Raw genomic sequence first — 19,879 nt, 5'->3', positions numbered from 1 at the left:
TTTTTGTTCCCAAACAGTGCCTGTAACAGGGCAGTAAAACGGCTGATCAAACAAAACAGAAGTCATGGTCATGGACCCACTAGCTGTAGAAGCTAGCTCTCCAATCAGCGAAACCGACTCATTAACTCCACGGTGACGTTTTGGTGAATTCACTGAGGAATTTGTGAAACAATACAAAAAAAAATGCCATTGTAAGTTAATAATACTGAAACTGACTGTTAGCATATTAGCTAATGCTAACGACCCAAACTTGACTACATTACGATAGCACGTACAAATATGCATGAAAACACTCCTACAGACGTCACACATGGGACGGTTTCGTAAGTAAGACATGTTTTAGTTATATTGTAAAACTTACAAACATTCTTTGGAATAATGAATAAAGGATCCATACAAGTAGAAACGATACGGACAACAAGAAGACGGAACGGACTATAATTAGCCGCAGATATATACGTTGTGAAATTAGTTATTTACACAGAAATATTCTTTAAATATTTATTTACGTACCATATTTATTCCCAAACGGTGCCTGTAACAGGGCAGTAAAATGGCTGATCAAACAAAACAGAAGTCATGGTCATGGACCCACTAGCTGCGGAAGCTAGCTCTGCAATCAACTAAACAGACTCAATAACTCCACTGTGACGTTTTGGTGAATTCACTGAGGAATTTGTGAAACGATACAAAAAGAATGCCTTTGTAAGTTAATAATACTGACACTGACTGTTAGCATATTAGCTAATGCTACCAACCCTAACTTGACTACATTACGATAGCACGTACAAATATGCATGAAAACACTCCTACAGACATCACACATGGGACGGTTTCGTAAGTAAGAATTGTTTTAGTTATATTGTAAAACTTACAAACATTCTTTGAAGTGATGAATGAAGGATCCATACGAGTAGAAACAATACGGACAACAAGAAGACGGAACAGACTATAATTAGCCGCAGATATATACGTTGTGAAATTAGTTATTTACACAGAAATATTCTGTAAATGTTTATTTACATACCTTGTTTGTTCCCAAACGGTGCCTGTAACAGGGCAGTAAAACGGCTGATCAAACAAAACAGAAGTCATGGTCATGGACCCATTAGCTGCCGAAGCTAGCTCTCCAATCAGCGAAACCAACTCAATAACTCCACCGTTATGTTTTTGTGAATTCACTGAGGAATTTGTGAAACGATACAAAAAGAATGCCATTGTAAGTTAATAATACTGACACTGACTGTTAGCATATTAGCTAATGCTAACGACCCTAACTTGACTACATTACGATAGCACGTACAAATATGCATGAAAACACTCCTACAGACATCACACATGGGACGGTTTCGTAAGTAAGACATGTTTTAGTTATATTGTAAAACTTACAAACATTATTTGGAGTGATGAATGAAGGATCCATACGAGTAGAAATGATACGGACAACAAGAAGACGGAACAGACTATAATTAGCCGCAGATATATACGTTGTGAAATTAGTTATTTACACAGAAATATTCTGTAAACGTTTATTTACATACCTTGTTTGTTCCCAAACGGTGCCTGTAACACGGCAGTAAAACGGCTGATCAAACAAAACAGAAGTCATGGTCATGGACCCACTAGCTGTAGAAGCTCGCTCTCCAATCAGCGAAACCGACTCAATAACTCCACAGTGACGTTTTGGTGACTATACTGAGGAATTTGTGAAACGATACAAAAAGAATGCCATTGTAAGTTAATAATACTGACACGGACTGTTGACATATTAGTTAATGCTAACGACCCTAACTTGACTACATTACGATAGCACGTACAAATATGCATGAAATCACTCCTACAGACATCACACAAGGGACGGTTTCGTAAGTAAGAATTGTTTTAGTTATATTGTAAAACTTACAAACATTCTTTGGAGTGATGAATAAAGGATCCATACGAGTAGAAACGACACGGACAACAAGAAGACGGAACGGACTATAATTAGCCGCAGATATATACGTTGTGAAATTAGTTATTTACACAGAAATATTCTGTAAATGTTTATTTACATACCTTTTTTTGTTCCCAAACAGTGCCTGTAACAGGGCAGTAAAACGGCTGATCAAACAAAACAGAAGTCATGGTCATGGACCCACCAGCTGCGGAAGCTAGCTATCCAATCAGCGAAACCGACTCAATAACTCCACGGTGACGTTTTTTGTGAATTCACTGAGGAATTTGTGAAACGATACAAAAAGAATGCCATTGTAAGTTAATAATACTGACACGGACTGTTGCCATATTAGCTAATGCTAACGACCCTAACTTGACTACATTACAATAGCACGTACAAATATGCATGAAAACACTCCTACAGACATCACACATGGGACGGTTTCATAAGTAAGAATTGTTTTAGTTATATTGTAAAACTTACAAACATTCTTTGGAGTGATGAATGAAGGATCCATACGAGTAGAAACGATACGGACAACAAGAATACGGAACGGACTATAATTAGCCGCAGATATATACCTTGTGAAATTAGTTATTTACACAGAAATATTCTGTAAACGTTTATTTACATACCTTATTTGTTCCCAAACGGTGCCTGTAACAGGGCAGTAAAATGGCTGATCAAACAAAACAGAAGTCATGGTCATGGACCCACTAGCTGCGGAAATCCATCAACTATGCAGTGCCCTAATACAAAGTGACGTCAAGTTCGAAAATACTCTGTTAGTAGACTCCATATGAAAGCGCTGAAAAATACAACAAAGATGGCGGAAGGAAGACATTGTCAAAGTGGAGGCACGTAAATAAGGCTTGAAGATGATCTATGCAACATTTTGACCAGAATGACATGTTATGAGGACCACAAGGAAGTGTTTCAAGTCATTACAAATCATAATGACCCCTTTATCACAAGTAATATTTATAAGTAATGAAACGTCATCATCGGCCTCCTTGCAATACATAAAAAGTGCTATTATTTTTGGTTAATAAATGATGTGTGGTTCCAGATTGTTATAATGTTATGTTGTCATTTATAGTTGTTGACATTTACACTCAGGCAGGATAACTGCTGCTGCTGCGCTTGAGGCTCCTTGTCTGAGCGAAATGGAAATATCCTTTTTGGGTAGTAGACTGTCGTAAAAAGCAGGTTAGGCACAGAGCGGGAAGTCGTTTTAATGGACCGAAGGTGAAATTAGGTCCAAATACAAAGTGGAATGTTCGTCACTCATTTTTACCCAGCGCTGCTGAAGATACCGTAAGTTTTTTTAATTATTATTTTTTAGTATTTATTTATTATTATTTTTATTTTTTAATGGATTTATTTTTTTGCATTATTGTAATTATTTATTTGTCATTCTTTTTGTTTCAAACTATTTTACATTTGCATCATAATGTCCGCCGCTTAGCTTCTGGCCTGTTTGCCACCCCATTAAATACTGTAAGTCTTTTTTTATTATTATTAATTTTTTTGTATTTATTCATTTTTTAATTATTTTTATTTAAAAAAAAAATATATATATATTGTATAGTTTTTTTCTTTTTCTTTTTTTCTTTTCTTTTTGTTTCTTCTTATTTTCCATTCAAATCATTATGGCTACTACTGGGCATCTGGCCTGATTGAAACCCCATTAGATACTGTAAGTTTTGTATTATACATTTTTCTTATTTATATATTTATTCATTTTTTATTTTATTTAACTTAATTTTATTGTAGTTTTTTTTTTTTTTTTTTTTTTAATTGTATTTTATTTAGTAATTTTTCTTTTTATTTTCTGTTTGCATCATTATGGTACTGTACTTACAGATACTGTAAGTATTTTTTTAAATTATTATTTTGTATTTTTTTTTTTTAAATTTTTTTTTTGATTAGATTTCTTTTTTTTTTAATTAAATTTTATTGTATTTATTATTTATTTATTTATTCTTTTGTTCTTATTTGGCATCATTATGTCCTCCGCTTAGCTTCTGGCCTGATTGCCACCCTTTTAGATACTGTAAGTATTTTTTTATTATTAATAATTTTTTTGTATTTATTTATTTATTTCTTTTTTTTTAATGTAATTTATTATTTGTTTTCATAAAAAAAAATATTGTATAGTTTTTGTTTTGTTTTTTTCTTTTCTTTTTGTTTCTTCTTATTTTCCATTCAAATCATTATGGCTGCTACTGAGCATTTGGCCTGATTGTAAGTTTTTTATTTATTTATTCATTTTTTATTTTATTATATTTACTTTTATTCTAGTTTTTATTTATTTGTTATTTTATTTTATTTTATTTATTAATTTGTATTTTTTATTTTCTGTTTGCATCAATATGGTACTGTACTTACATATACTGTTAGTCTTTTTTTCCAAATATTATTATTAATATTATAATTATTTTTGTAAAATTTTTTATTTGATTAGATACATTTTTTTTCTATTTAATTTTATTGTTTTTTTTTTATTTTTTATTTTATTTGTATTTCTTCTTATTTTACATTGGCATCATTTTGGCCTCAGCTGGGAATCTGGCCTGATTGCCAGCCTATTAGAGACTGTAAGTCTTTTTTAAAATGGTATTTTATTTTTATTTTATAATTTTTTTATATAATCTTATTGTATTTTTTTATTTCATTGATTTTCTTTTTTTCTTATTTTTTTTGTTTCTTCTTATTTACCATTTGCATCAGTATGGCCGCTGCTGGGCATCTGTCCTGATTGCCACCCCATTAGATACTGTAAGTCTTGTTTTTTTGTATTATATATTTTTTATATTTATTTATTCATTCTTTTTTCTTTTCTTTTTTTTTTATTAAATTGTATTTATTGTATTGTACTTTTAATCATTTCCTTTTTTTTTTACTCTTATTTTTCCATTCGCATCATTACAGCACCAGGCCTGATTGTCACCACATTAGCCTCCCGTGGGCGGGGCTTGAGGGAGTGAAATATTGGTGATGGCGGATTGCGACGTAAACAGGAAAGAAGGTGACAAGGAAACAATGCAGCACATTATTAAAGGCCGCGCGGAGATCTTATCTCATTGTTTGTTTCCAGGTTGCCTTATTTCCCAGGGGGACGGAGGGCCTGACCCAAAACAAAGATGCACATGTAACCCACACTGTAATTCAAGGGGTGGATGTGACAAAGACGGCATGAAAAGGGACTGGAGAGTAAACACGGCGTGGCTAACAGTCCTTACCCCGTTGACAGGATAGGCCTTCCATCCCAGCTCGCCAAGCACAGACGTGGTATCCAGCAGCACCACTGAAATGAAAAAGAATCCCACCATTATCCATCTGTCTGCGCACAAAAGTTCCATTTTCACACGGGAAATTGAAATATCAATCATAAACACGCTCATTTAGACATTTTATCACAACAGAAATGAGTTTCTTGGATGAATATTTATCAGCCGTGCAATATAAACACGGGCAGGAACATTGTTGCCACTTGCCACACAATTTGGGGACTGATAGATTGCACCCAGATTGCTCCTAACACTCCATTCTCCTCCTCGCCCGCCACCGTTTGACTCATTTTTTTTACCCACAAAATGTCATTCTTCAGCGTGTGACTGAGAAAATACACAATAAAATAGAGGGGTCCAAACTTTTTGACCTGGGGGGGCCGCATTGGGCTAAAAAATAAATAAATAAAAAAAAAAAATATATATATATATACATATATATATATATATATATATATATATATGTATTTCGCAGGTTTCTCTGCTCTTCAGGGGATTTCCCTGAAAATCAGAGAAACCTTGTAGGCTTGTAGGGATGACATAGCCTGTTTTTTGTTTTTTTTAAATATATATATATATACACATTACATACGTTAGGTCAGGAAAAACAAACAAACACATAGGCTATTTCATCCCTACAAGCCTGTTTTACAGGTTTCTCTGATTTTCAGGGAAATCCCCTGAAGAGTAGAGAAACCTGCAAAACCTATATATATATATATATATATATATATATATATATATATATATATATATTCATATTTTATAAGCCACAGGGATCAAAGCGTAGGAAATATACATATATATATATATATATATACGTTTGTATATATATATATATATATATATATTCATATTTTATAAGCCGCAGGGATAAAGCGTAGGAAATATATATATATATATATATATATATATATATATATATATATATATATATATATATATACGTTTGTATATATACACACACACACACACACATATATATTGATATGTATGTGTGTTTCTATATATATATATATATATATATATATATATATATATATTCATATTTTATAAGCCACAGGGATCAAAGCGTAGGAAATATACATATATATATATATACGTTTGTATATATATATATATATATATATATATTCATATTTTATAAGCCACAGGGATAAAGCGTAGGAAATATATATATATATATATATATATATATATATATATATATATATATATATATATATATTTATATATATATATATATATATACAAACGTATATATATATATATGTTTATATACACACACACATATATATCGATATGTATGTGTGTTTATATATATATATATATATATATATATATATATATATATATATATATATATATATATATTCATATTTTATAAGCCACAGGGATCAAAGCGTAGGAAATATACATATATATATATATATGTCTTAATAAGGTTATCCAAAAAAATAGTGCTCGATACCGTAGTAGAGCGCAATATATGTATGTGTGGGGAAAAAAATCACAAGACTATTTCATCTCTACAGGACTGTTTCATGAGGGGGGTACCCTCAATCGTCAGGAGATTGAGGGTATAACGTATATATATATATATATACGTTTGTATATATATATATATATATATATATATATATATATATATATATATATATATATATATATATATATATATATATATATATATATATATATATATATTCATATTTTATAAGCCGCAGGGATAAAGCCTAGGAAATATATATATATATATATATGTATATATATATATATATATATATATATATATATATATATATATATATATATATATATATATATATATATATATATATATATATATATATATATATAAGCCACAGGGATCAAAGCGTAGGAAATATACATATATATATATATATATGTCTTAATAAGGTTATCCAAAAAAATAGTGCTCGATACCGTAGTAGAGCGCAATATATGTATGTGTGGGGAAAAAAATCACAAGACTATTTCATCTCTACAGGACTGTTTCATGAGGGGGGTACCCTCAATCGTCAGGAGATTGAGGGTATAACGTATATATATATATATATATATATACGTTTGTATATATATATATATATATATATATATATATATATATATATATATATATATATATATATATATATATATATATATATATATATATATATATTCATATTTTATAAGCCGCAGGGATAAAGCCTAGGAAATATATATATATATATATATGTATATATATATATATATATATATATATATATATATATGTATATATATATATATATATATATATATATATATATATATATATATATATATATATATATATATATATATATATATATATATATATATATATATAAGCCACAGGGATCAAAGCGTAGGAAATATACATATATATATATATATATGTCTTAATAAGGTTATCCAAAAAAATAGTGCTCGATACCGTAGTAGAGCGCAATATATGTATGTGTGGGAAAAAAAATCACAAGACTATTTCATCTCTACAGGCCTGTTTCATGAGGGGGGGTACCCTCAATCATCAGGAGATTTATATATTATTATTATTATTATTATTATTATTATTATTATTATTATTATTATTATTATTATTATTTATATATATATATATATATATATATATATATATATATATATATATATATATATATATATATATATATATATATACGTTTGTATATTTATGTATACACACACACACACACACATATATATCGATATGTATGTGTGTTTCTCTCTCTCTCTCTCTCTCTATATATATATATATATATATATATATATATATATATATATATATATATATATATATATATATATATAGGTTACTGTGGTTCATCCGTTATACAGTGCTCAATACCGGGGTAAATCGGAATATACGTTAGGTCAGGAAAAAAACACAGAGGCTATTTCATCCCTACAAGCCTGTTTGGCAGGTTACCCTGCTCTTCAGGGGATTTTATATTATTTATATATTGTAAAATGTGTGTAGTTATATATGTATGTATGTACATATTCATACAGAATCAGATCACACAAAATACACAATTAAAGAATCATAAGTCACATGTTGCAAAATAGTACACAAAAATATTAGTTTTTGGCCAACTAGTTGCAACAATTATTGAACTTTCAAGCCAAGGAGACCTTGCTGACATAAAACTGCACACTCGGCTTGAAGTGTTTTTAAGCAGCAGAACTCATTTCCATGCAGTGAGTCATCAAAGTGGAATCTAATGATAAGCAACAGACGATCCAGTCTCGGAATTTGTCCTTGAGCGACCCCCCCAAGGAAACTCTCACACAATAAATCACACATATCCATACTTTATTTGCTTTTTCAGCGTTAACAATGTCCGATTAAAGCTGCTTTTTTTGTGACGTGAGTTATTACAACAGACAGATGTTTGAATAACCGCACGGCCAGGTGTGTTATCCACATCTCGGTGGAAGTGAGACGGACCAGAGAGCCAAATGGGACATTTTTAGTGTCAGGCCAGAGCCAGCCCAGCCTCTGGTGGAGCTTATCTGACCAAGGGAGCTTGTGCATCTGCTCAGGGAGGTTTTTATCGGCTGTGCTTGATCCTTCATGCACGCCCACTGGAAAGTGGATATGGCAAACACTGCAGTGACACCAGGTGTAATATCATCTTATTACTTGGAAAACCTGCACTGATTGTCTTCAGTCCTCCATAGCTCTACTTCTAGGGGAACAGTCTTAAAAAAGTCTTAATATTGACTTGATAAAACCTGCAGAGACCCTGGATAGTGCACTTTTTTTGGAACGCTGCGCATCATCCGTAATCCTTAAATGAGACAATAATTTTCTTTTTTTGTGCATTCTAAATAGCAAAAAACTGCTAGTAAGAGGTGGCTATCAATGCTAACAAGTAATCTTATGTTTCGTTGTGCACTTTTTGGGGGGGAATTTCGCCGATTATTGACAATCCATATGTAAGGCAAGACCACATATAGTTTTCTTTTTTTATAATAATAATAATAATAATAATAGATTTTATTTGTAAAAAGCACTTTACATTGAGTAAACAACCTCAAAGTGCTACAGTGTTTAAAAAAAATAAAATAGTGACCTTGTTTGTCAGCATGTCTGTGATCTTCTTTTAATTCTTTTTTTTTTTAATTAATTAATTTATTTATTTATTTATTTATTTATTTTTTAAAATATATTTTATTAATATTATTTTTTAATTTTTCCCCTCCCTCAGGGTGGGGGCTCGGCGGGGCGGTTGCTGGTTGTTCCATCTCCATCGTTGGGGTCCCTGCGGGTGGGGTGGGTGGTTCCCGTGGCCCTGTGCCTGGGTGGTCCTGCGGCGGCTGGTTTGGGTGGGGTGGCCGGGGGCTGGCCTCGCCGCGCTCTCCGGGGGTGGGGGGTGGGCTCGTGGGGGCCCGGTTGCCGGTGGGGCGGGGGCGGTCTTCCCGTCCGGTTGCGGGGAGTCTCTGGGTCCCTCGGGCGGGGCGTCTCGCCTTTCTGCCCGTGTGGGGTGTGGTCTCTCGCTGGCTTGGGGTCTGGCTGTCCCCTGCTTTTCTCGTGCCCTGTCCTCTGCCGGGTGCGTCTGTCTGCGGCCTGCTGCTGGCCCTTGTGGGCGGTACGGTGGGTCGGGCTCTGGGGTTCCTGTCGCTGGCCGGCTTGGCTGCGTGGGGGCGGTGGTCCCTGGTTCCCAGGGCACCACGCCTCCTGTTTGTGGGTTGGGCTCTCGGGGGTGATGGGGCCGTGCTCTGGCTCCCACGCACTCTGGGAGTCGAATGTATTGTACATGCAAATTCACATATGCTCACATACGTACATAGGTACCTACGCTCCCACATACATACACAAATACAGTACATATTTACCTACCTAATGTTCGTACATCCACACGCACATTCAATATACAAACATACACATACACATACTGTACATATACATTCACTGTACAAACACATATACACATTCTGTACATATACATTCATTGTACAAACACATATACACATTCTGTACATATACAAGTACATATGCATACTTACACTCATGCACATAATCACGTTTCATCAAACATATATTAACGTTGTTGCCCTAGGGTAAACTGGGTGTAACACATGGCACACTGACAAAGCTTAACCTATTGTGACTATAACAATCTACAAGGTTAATGTAGGTTGCTTCTCTTTCTCCCCCTCCATTTTTCTGCATTCTTTCGTATCTCAAGTTATCATTACGTATATGTATTGTTGCATTTAAACAACTGTATTGTTGATAATAAAGGTAAATTATTGGTATTGTTCATTATCAATAGCGCTATTTCTATTGGTATTTGTATTGATCCATTTGTAGTGTAATAATGCTCATTGTCATTTCTGTATTATTTTTTATTTTTCGCTAACTGCTTATTTGCTATTACTTTTACCATCATATTTGTACATGTCATATTTGCTGATGTTGCTCTATTGTTGTTGTTGTTGTTGTTTGCTGTTGTTGTTTTTGTCTCTCTGTCTAATCCCCCTCTTGTCCCCACAATTTCCCCCTCTGTCTTCTTTTTTTTTCTCTTTCTATCCCCTCCTGCTCCGGCCCGGCTGCACTAAATGATAATATAAATACATTTAATAAAGTCAAATACAAATAAGGCAACAAGAGAAGTATCCTACACTTCTCTTTTGTAAAGTAAATCTGAACAGCCGACATGGGCATCTACATCAACTATATGATTTGCCTGAGAAGCTGGACAGGACAAAAAAAAAAAAAAAAAAAAAAAAAAAAAAAAAAAAAAAAAAAAAAAGAGTAAACACAGTCTTAGTAGATCACCTGGCAACACGCCCAATAAGAGTACACACAGTCTTAGTAGATCACCTGGCAATGCACCCAATAAGAGTACACACAGTCTTAGTAGATCACCTGGCAACACGCCCGATAAGAGTACACACAGTCTTAGTAGATCACCTGGCAACACACCCAATAAGAGTACACACGGTCATAGTAGATCATCTGGCAACACGGCCAATAAGAGCACAGACAGTCTTAGTAGATCACCTGGCAACACGGCCAATAAGAGTACACACAGTCTTAGTAGATCACCTGGCAACACGCCCGATAAGAGTACACACAGTCTTATTAGACCACCTGGCAACACGCCCAATAAGAGTAAACAGTCTGCACATATTATTGATCACTTGTCATTTGCATGTCATTCAGAAGAAGTTCATCCTGCAAGCACACAACTTTTAATGATAAATGTGAAACATGAAAGGTCATTGATTCATCCAAAAAAAAGTACTTGATGACGGTATTGATTTTGCATTTAGTCGAGATTCTCTCAGCCGGTCTCCAAACTCGGTTTCATATTCACGGCGACCTGATTTGGACGAGCTCCCCCTTCTCTCCGCGGGGCTTCCGGCGCCTGCCAAAGTCAACGCCGGGGGCCCCTGCCAGGCCTGGCAGAAGTCGCCTATTTAATTGGGCGCCATTGGGCCACTCTGTGCTGCTCACCTGCCCACTGGAGGGAGGACCCGCTCACCCACGCCAATGGTTTTGGATTTGAAAACAAAAACTAAATAAGCATGTGGAGGGGGGCGTGTGTATGGACCGGCTTCGAAGCAGCTGACAGGTGAGTGGATTGCCCAGCTGGGGACGCTGGCGACATTCCCCACAACAAAGATATACAAAATAAAAGACTTGTTAACCCTGGATCCCGGGCTCCCCCAGATTCTGTCAGTCCACGGAGAACCCACCCACACAGAGATTTCCACAAAGCACAGTATTTGTCACGGCGCGGGCTCAAACCCGCTTTTCGCAATCTGCACACCTGGGACTGATGAGGGCGAGCGGTATAAAGGACCAGTGGACCCAACGATCCTGGCTGGAACTTAACCATTAGTTACCCAAGTAAGTACCCCTTGTCTGGCTTCTATCCGCATACTCGCTCTTCCCCTGTGACTTCCTTGTTTCCGTGTCTGATGTCCGTGTTGTCCTCCCGCAGTGCTTTTCCCGAGTTCTCCCGTGATCCCCTCTGGATTCTGGACGGCCTCCCTCGGACCTCGACCTCTCGACGGACCTTCTTCGCCCCGCTTAGCTCCCGACTATCTGCCTGACCACGGACTGCCTTCCTGCTTTGTCCCTCTCGCCCAACACAACACTAGGTAACAAACACATAGCCTCACACACTCTCTTGGATTTTGTCACACACCATTCTATAGTTTATTTATTAGTATTGTTTCATTATTATATATAGTATATTGTGTGTTTATATATATATATAAAATAAATCATAAAGCAACATTGCCCTCTTGTAGAACTGTGTCGTCACAACTCCCTACATTTGTAGCCACTGTCAATCAATCAATCAATGTTTATTTATATAGCCCTAAATCACAAGTGTCTCAAAGGGCTGCACAAGCCACAACAACATCCTCGGTACAAAGCCCACATAAGGGCAAGGAAAAACTCACCCCAGTGGGACGTCGACGTGAATGACTATGAGAAACCTTGGAGAGGACCGCATATGGGGGTTGGCGTAGACCAACGGAAGTGTGGCTGCCGACCACCACCAAACAGTCACACACCTCTAGCCGTCTGTAGCGTTTCTACGAGTACGGATTCTCTATCCATCGCTCCAAGCAATGTTTCCAAATTTTACAATATAACTAAAACTATTTATACTTACTAAACCGTCCCAGGTGTGATGTCTGCAGGAGTGTTTTCATGCACGTGCTATCATGGCATAATCAAGCGAGCGTCGTTAGCATTAGCTCATATGTTAACATATTTACGAGTGTCTGTGTTAGTATTATTAACTTACGATGACATTCTTTTCCTCAGTAAATTCACCAAAACGTCATAGGGGAGTAATCGAGTCTATTTAGCAGATTGGAGAGCTAGCGTGCGCAGCTACTGGGTCCATGACGGTGACTTCTGTTTTGTTTGATCAGCCGTTTTACTGCCTTGTTGGAAACAATAAACATTTATTAAATATTTCTGTGTAAATAACCCATTTCACAACGTACATCTGCGGCTTATAGTCCGGTGCGGCTAATTTATGTAACATATTTTGAGAAAATTTAGTGGGTAATATAAGGTTTATAGTCCGGAAAATACGGTACTAACACATTTGTTCACTTCCTGTTCTCAATTTGTACACATTGTAAATCCATAAATAATATTGTTCCTAATAAATAGTTAAATATGTTGTAATTCACATAATTAAATGAATAAAAGTATCTAATTTTTCAATAAAGTTCAACATGTTAATTAGGATTCTTCTTCTGTGTATTTTGTATTCTCTCTGAATTTAAACAGTTTCTTAAACTGGATCATATCAGTGTTTTATTTCACTTCTTTTCTTCAAGCCATTACATGATTTAATTCCTCTCTAAGGTTATATTTCTCCTCTTTTGTTGAGAATTGTTGCACATTCTTGGGTAGCAGGTTGTAGTTTTGTACATCATTTAGCTGATGCAGGTGTTTAACGATTATACTTTATTTTGATGGCAAACATACATCTGAAAAATAATAATAGTGGCGGAGAAGTACAAACTGTGGTCTGCTCGCCGATGGGGTTGAGCGATGGTGGGGGGGAGCCATCAATTTCATGACGACAGGGCAGATCTCTTTGGCCCTAGGGTCGTCTTGGACGCAGCTGCGACGCGGGAATGGCCATCAGCCTTTTTTTTTTTCTTTCTTTCCCCATGGATACTGTCAGGTTTTGCGGTGTTTAGTGTGTCGAATCCAGGGATTTGTCCCTCCTGGCGTAGCATTTGGTGGGCAGTAAGATCAACGCCATGTTTGTTTACACTGTGAGCTCGAGGGAACGCTTGATTTGTTCACCTACAGCACAGTACGGGTGGTGTCGCCTCGTTGGAGGTTTTTTTTTTCAAAGCTATTTCTTAATTTTATCGGATTTATTGGTGTGACGTGATGATTTCCGATATTGGCCCGGTAATTATTGTGTACCCTCAAATTTAATCTATTTACAGAACTTGTGTGAGCCTATACACATTACTCTATATAACTTATTGCTCATCCTCTTTGTATTCGGGCTCAAAAATACAAGGTCCTAATGCATATAATACTGTATAATAACAGCTCTGGTACTTTTTTTTAATGTAATTATGATCAAAAGTTGCTTTACATGTAATTCCTCAAAGTTTAGAAAATGTGATATGGCTTCTAAAACTTATTGCTCATCCTCATTGTGTTCGGGCTCAAAAATATAAGGTCCTAATTCAAATAATACTGTATAATAATAGCTCTGGTATTTTTTTTTTAATGCAATTATGATCAAAAGTTGCTTTACATGTAATTCCTCAAAGTTGAGAAAATGTAATCTGGCTTCTAAGACTTATTGCTCATCCTCTTTGTGTTCGGGCTCAAAAATACAAGGTCCTAATTCAAATAATACTGTATAATAACAGCTCTGGTACTTTTTTTTTTAATGCAATTATGATCAAAAGTTGCTTTACATGTAATTCCTCAAAGTTGAGAAAATGTAATATGGCTTCTAAGACTTATTGCTCATCCTCTTTGTGTTCGGGCTCAAAAATACAAGGTCCTGATTCAAATAATACTGTATAATAACAGCTCTGGTACTTTTTTTTGAATGCAATTATGATCAAAAGTTGCTTTACATGTAATTCCTCAAAGTTGAGAAAATCTAATATGGCTTCTAAGACTTATTGCTCATCCTCTTTGTGTTCGGGCTCAAAAATAAAAGGTCCTAGTTCAAATAATACTGTATAATAACAGCTCTGGTACTTTTTTTTTAATGCAATTATGATCAAAAGTTGCTTTACATGTAATCCCTCAAAGTTCAGAAAATGTAATATGGCTTCTAAGACTTATTGCTCATCCTCTTTGTGTTCGGGCTCAAAAATACAAGGTCCTAATTCAAATAATACTGTATAATAACAGTTCTGGTACTTTTTTTTTAATGCAATTATAATCAAAAGTTGCTTTACATGTAATTCCTCAAAGTTGAGAAAATGTAATATGGCTTCTAAGACTTATTGCTCATCCTCTTTGTGTTCGGGCTCAAAAATACAAGGTCCTAGTTCAAATAATACTGTATAATAACAGCTCTGGTACTTTTTTTAATGCAATTATGATCAAAAGTTGCTTTACATGTAATTTCTCAACGTTGAGAAAATGTAATATGGCTTCTAAGACTTATTGCTCATCCTCATTGTATTCAGGCTCAAAAATACAAGGTCCTAGTTCAAATAATACTGTATAATAACAGCTCTGGTACTTTTTTTAATGCAATTATGATCAAAAGTTGCTTTACATGTAATTCCTCAAAGTTGAGAAAATGTAATATGGCTTCTAAAACTTATTGCTCATCCTCTTTGTGTTCGGGCTCAAAAATGCGAGGTCCTAATTCAAATAATACTGTATAATAACAGCTCTGGTACTTTTTTTAATGCAATTATGATCAAAAGTTGCTTTACATGTAATTCCTCAAAGTTGAGAAAATGTAATATGGCTTCTAAGACTTATTGCTCATCCTCTTTGTGTTCGGGCTCAAAAATACAAGGTCCTAATTCAAATAATACTGTATAATAACAGCTCTGGTACTTTTTTTTAATGCAATTATGATCAAAAGTTGCTTTACCTGTAATTCCTCAAAGTTGAGAAAATGTAATATGGCTTCTAAGACTTATTGCTCATCCTCTTTGTGTTCGGGCTCAAAAATACAAGGTCCTAGTTCAAATAATACTGTGTAATAACAGCTCTGGTACTTTTTTTAATGCAATTTTGATCAAAAGTTGCTTTACATGTAATTCCTCAAAGTTGAGAAAATGTAATATGGCTTCTAAGACTTATTGCTCATCCTCTTTGTGTTCGGGCTCAAAAATATAAGGTCCTAATTCAAATAATACTGTATAATAACAGCTCTGGTACTTTTTTTTTAATGCAATTATGATCAAAAGTTGCTTTACATGTAATTCCTCAAAGTTGAGAAAATGTAATATGGCTTCTAAGACTTATTGCTCATCCTCTTTGTGTTCGGGCTCAAAAATACAAGGTCCTAATTCAAATAATACTGTATAATAACAGCTCTGGTACTTTTTTTTAATGCAATTATGATCAAAAGTTGCTTTACATGTAATTCCTCAAAGTTGAGAAAATGTAATATGGCTTCTAAGACTTATTGCTCATCCTCTTTGTATTCGGGCTCAAAAATACAAGGTCCTAATTCAAATAATACTGTATAATAACAGCTCTGGTACTTTTTTTTTAATGTCATTATGATCAAAAGTTGCTTTACATGTACTTCCTCAAAGTTGAGAAAATGTAATATGGCTTCTAAGACTTATTGCTCATCCTCTTTGTATTCGGGCTCAAAAATATAAGGTCCTAATTCAAATAATACTGTATAATAACAGCTCTGGTACTTTTTTTTTAATGCAATTATGATCAAAAGTTGCTTTACATGTAATTCCTCAAAGTTGAGAAAATGTAATATGGCTTCTAAGACTTATTGCTCATCCTCTTTGTGTTCAGGCTCAAAAATACAAGGTCCTAGTTCAAATAATACTGTATAATAACAGCTCTGGTACTTTTTTTTTTAATGCAATTATGATCAAAAGTTGCTTTACATGTAATTCCTCAAAGTTGAGAAAATGTAATATGGCTTCTAAGACTTATTGCTCATCCTCTTTGTGTTCGGGCTCAAAAATACAAGGTCCTAATTCAAATAATACTGTATAATAACAGCTCTGGTATTTTTTTTTTAATGCAATTATGATCAAAAGTTGCTTTACATGTAATTCCTCAAACTTCAGAAAATCTAATATGGCTTCTAAAACTTATTGCTCATCCTCTTTGTATTCGGGCTCAAAAATACAAGGTCCTAATTCAAATAATACTGTATAATAACAGCTCTGGTACTTTTTTTTTTTAATGCAATTATGATCAAAAGTTGCTTTACATGTAATTCCTCAAAGTTGAGAAAATGTAATATGGCTTCTAAGACTTATTGCTCATCCTCTTTGTGTTCGGCCTCAAAAATACAAGGTCCTAATTCAAATAATACTGTATAATAACAGCTCTGGTTCTTTTTTTTTAATGCAATTATGATCAAAAGTTGCTTTACATGTAATTCCTCAAAGTTGAGAAAATGTAATATGGCTTCTAAGACTTATTGCTCATCCTCTTTGTGTTCGGGCTCAAAAATACAAGGTCCTAATTCAAACAATACTGTATAATAACAGCTCTGGTACTTTTTTTAATGCAATTATGATCAAAAGTTGCTTTACATGTAATTCCTCAAAGTTGAGAAAATGTAATATGGCTTCTAAGACTTATTGCTCATCCTCTTTGTGTTCGGGCTCAAAAATACAAGGTCCTAGTTCAAATAATACTGTATAATAACAGCTCTGGTACTTTTTTTTGTAATGCAGTTATGATCAAAAGTTGCTTTACATGTAATTCTTCAAATTTCAGAAAATCTAATATGGCTTCTAAAACTTATTGCTCATCCTCTTTGTATTCGGGCTCAAAAATACAAGGTCATAGTTCAAATAATACTGTATAATAACAGCTCTGGTACTTTTTTTTTTAATGCAATTATGATCAAAAGTTGCTTTACATGTAATTCCTCAAAGTTGAGAAAATGTAATTTGGCTTCTAAGACTTATTGCTCATCCTCTTTGTGTTCGGGCTCAAAAATACAAGGTCCTAATTCAAATAATACTGTATAATAACAGCTCTGGTACTTTTTTTTTTAATGCAATTATGATCAAAAGTTGCTTTACATGTAATTCCTCAAAGTTGAGAAAATGTAATATGGCTTCTAAGACTTATTGCTCATCCTCTTTGTGTTCGGGCTCAAAAATACAAGGTCCTTATTCAAATAATACTGTATAATAACAGCTCTGGTACTTTTTTTTTAATGCAATTATGATCAAAAGTTGCTTTACATGTAATTCCTCAAAGTTGAGAAAATGTAATATGTACGTAAGACTTATTGCTCATCCTCTTTGTGTTCGGGCTCAAAAATACAAGGTCATTGTTCAAATAATACTGTGCACCGGATTATAAGGCACACTGCCGATGAATGGTCTATTTTCGATCTTTTTTCATATATAAGGCGCACCGGATTATAGGGAGCACGTTTTAGCGTTTTCATGGCAGACATAAGTAAAAACTTTACACTACTTTATAGAAGAAATGGCAACAGCGGAGGATGAATGTCCCATAACAAGAAGATAGAGAAAAATAAGAAACTTATCGACGACAAAGGCGGACGCGTGCAATTTTTCAGGACTTATACAGATCTCAAATACAGATCAGCAGGCACTAGAAAGGGAAGAAATGTTTCTTTTGCATAATATTGCCAAACCAAACACCAGATAATATGTCTTACCTTATACACACACCATACTAATACTCCTATGTTGAAGCACAGTACAATCCATCAAGCGGTGTGGCTTCATAGCTTACCAAAGTCTACTAAAAACATTTTGATCGATTTTTGAGCGTTGTGTGTAATGTTCTATATTATCAATGTAACATATAACATATTGGTGTTTTACTTGAGTCATATTGCAGTCTACATATATCTCTTATGTGTGACTGCCATCATATTGCACTCTACATGTATCTCGTATGTGTGACTGCCATTATATTGCAGTCTACATGTATCTCTTATGTGTGACTGCCATCATATTGCAGTCTACACATATCTCTTATGTGTGACTGCCATCATATTGCACTCTACATGTATCTCGTATGTGTGACTGCCATTATATTGCAGTCTACATGTATCTCATATGTGTGACTGCTATCATATTGCAGTCTACACGTATCTCTAATGTGTGACTGCCATTATATTGCAAGTCTACACGTGTCTCTTATGTGTGACTGCCATCATATTGCAGTCTATACGTATCTCTTATGTGTGACTGCCATTATATTGCAGTCTACACATAAATGGTATGTGTGACTGCCATCATATTGCAGTCTACGCATATCTCTTAAATGTGACTGCCATCATATTGCAGTCTACACTTATCTCTTATGTGTGACTGCCATTACATTGCAGTCTACACGTATCTCGTATGTGTGACTGCCATTATATTGCAGTCTACACATATCTTGTATGTGTGACTGCCATTATATTGCAGTCTACACGTATCTCTTATGTGTGACTGCCATCTACTGGTCACACTTATCATTTCACCTTGTACCAAATAAAATAGCTTCGAGGTCAGTAAGCAAAACCAGAATTATTCCGCACATTAGACGCACCGGGTTATAATACGCACTGTCGAGTTTTGAGAAGAAAAAAAAATATATATATATATTTTAATTTTCCTTATAGTTCGGAAAATACGGTACTCCGGTTTCTTCCCACATCCAAACATGTCAATTATTGAACTCTAAATTTGAAAAAAGTTAAGCATTAAAATGGATAGTGAGGTGGTTGTAGTAATCAGTTTGCCAAACATGAGGCAATAAAACAAATAAAAAAAATTATAATAATAAAAATAATAAAAAAAATAAAAAAAAATTTCAGGACTTATGCAGATCCCAAATACAGATCAGCAGGTACCAGTAGGTAAGAAAAGTTGCTAAACATGAGGAAATAAAAAAAATACAAATACAAATAATAATAAAAATAATAAA

The 19,879-nt window shown here is 34.4% G+C and overlaps 1 protein-coding gene across 2 annotated transcripts in view; it reads right to left on the bottom strand.

Annotated features, from left to right (window-relative positions):
• LOC133574058 (ephrin type-A receptor 6-like) overlaps positions 1-19,879 on the bottom strand; it is a 515,834-nt gene that overhangs the window by 462,883 nt on the left and 33,072 nt on the right. For both annotated transcript variants that reach the window (XR_009811371.2, XM_061926082.2), the window contains exon 2: positions 5,182-5,246. Coding sequence is in view for 1 of the 2 variants with exons in the window: in XM_061926082.2 (XP_061782066.1) it covers positions 5,182-5,246 (65 nt within the window). In the remaining variant the exon portion in view is untranslated. The remainder of the gene's footprint in view (positions 1-5,181; positions 5,247-19,879) is intronic.

This window comes from Nerophis lumbriciformis, linkage group LG31, assembly GCF_033978685.3.
Source record: "Nerophis lumbriciformis linkage group LG31, RoL_Nlum_v2.1, whole genome shotgun sequence".
In the NCBI taxonomy this organism is placed as follows: domain Eukaryota; kingdom Metazoa; phylum Chordata; class Actinopteri; order Syngnathiformes; family Syngnathidae; genus Nerophis; species Nerophis lumbriciformis.
The sequence above is the reverse complement of the archived record's forward strand: the minus strand, read 5'-3'. Positions and strand labels throughout refer to the sequence as shown.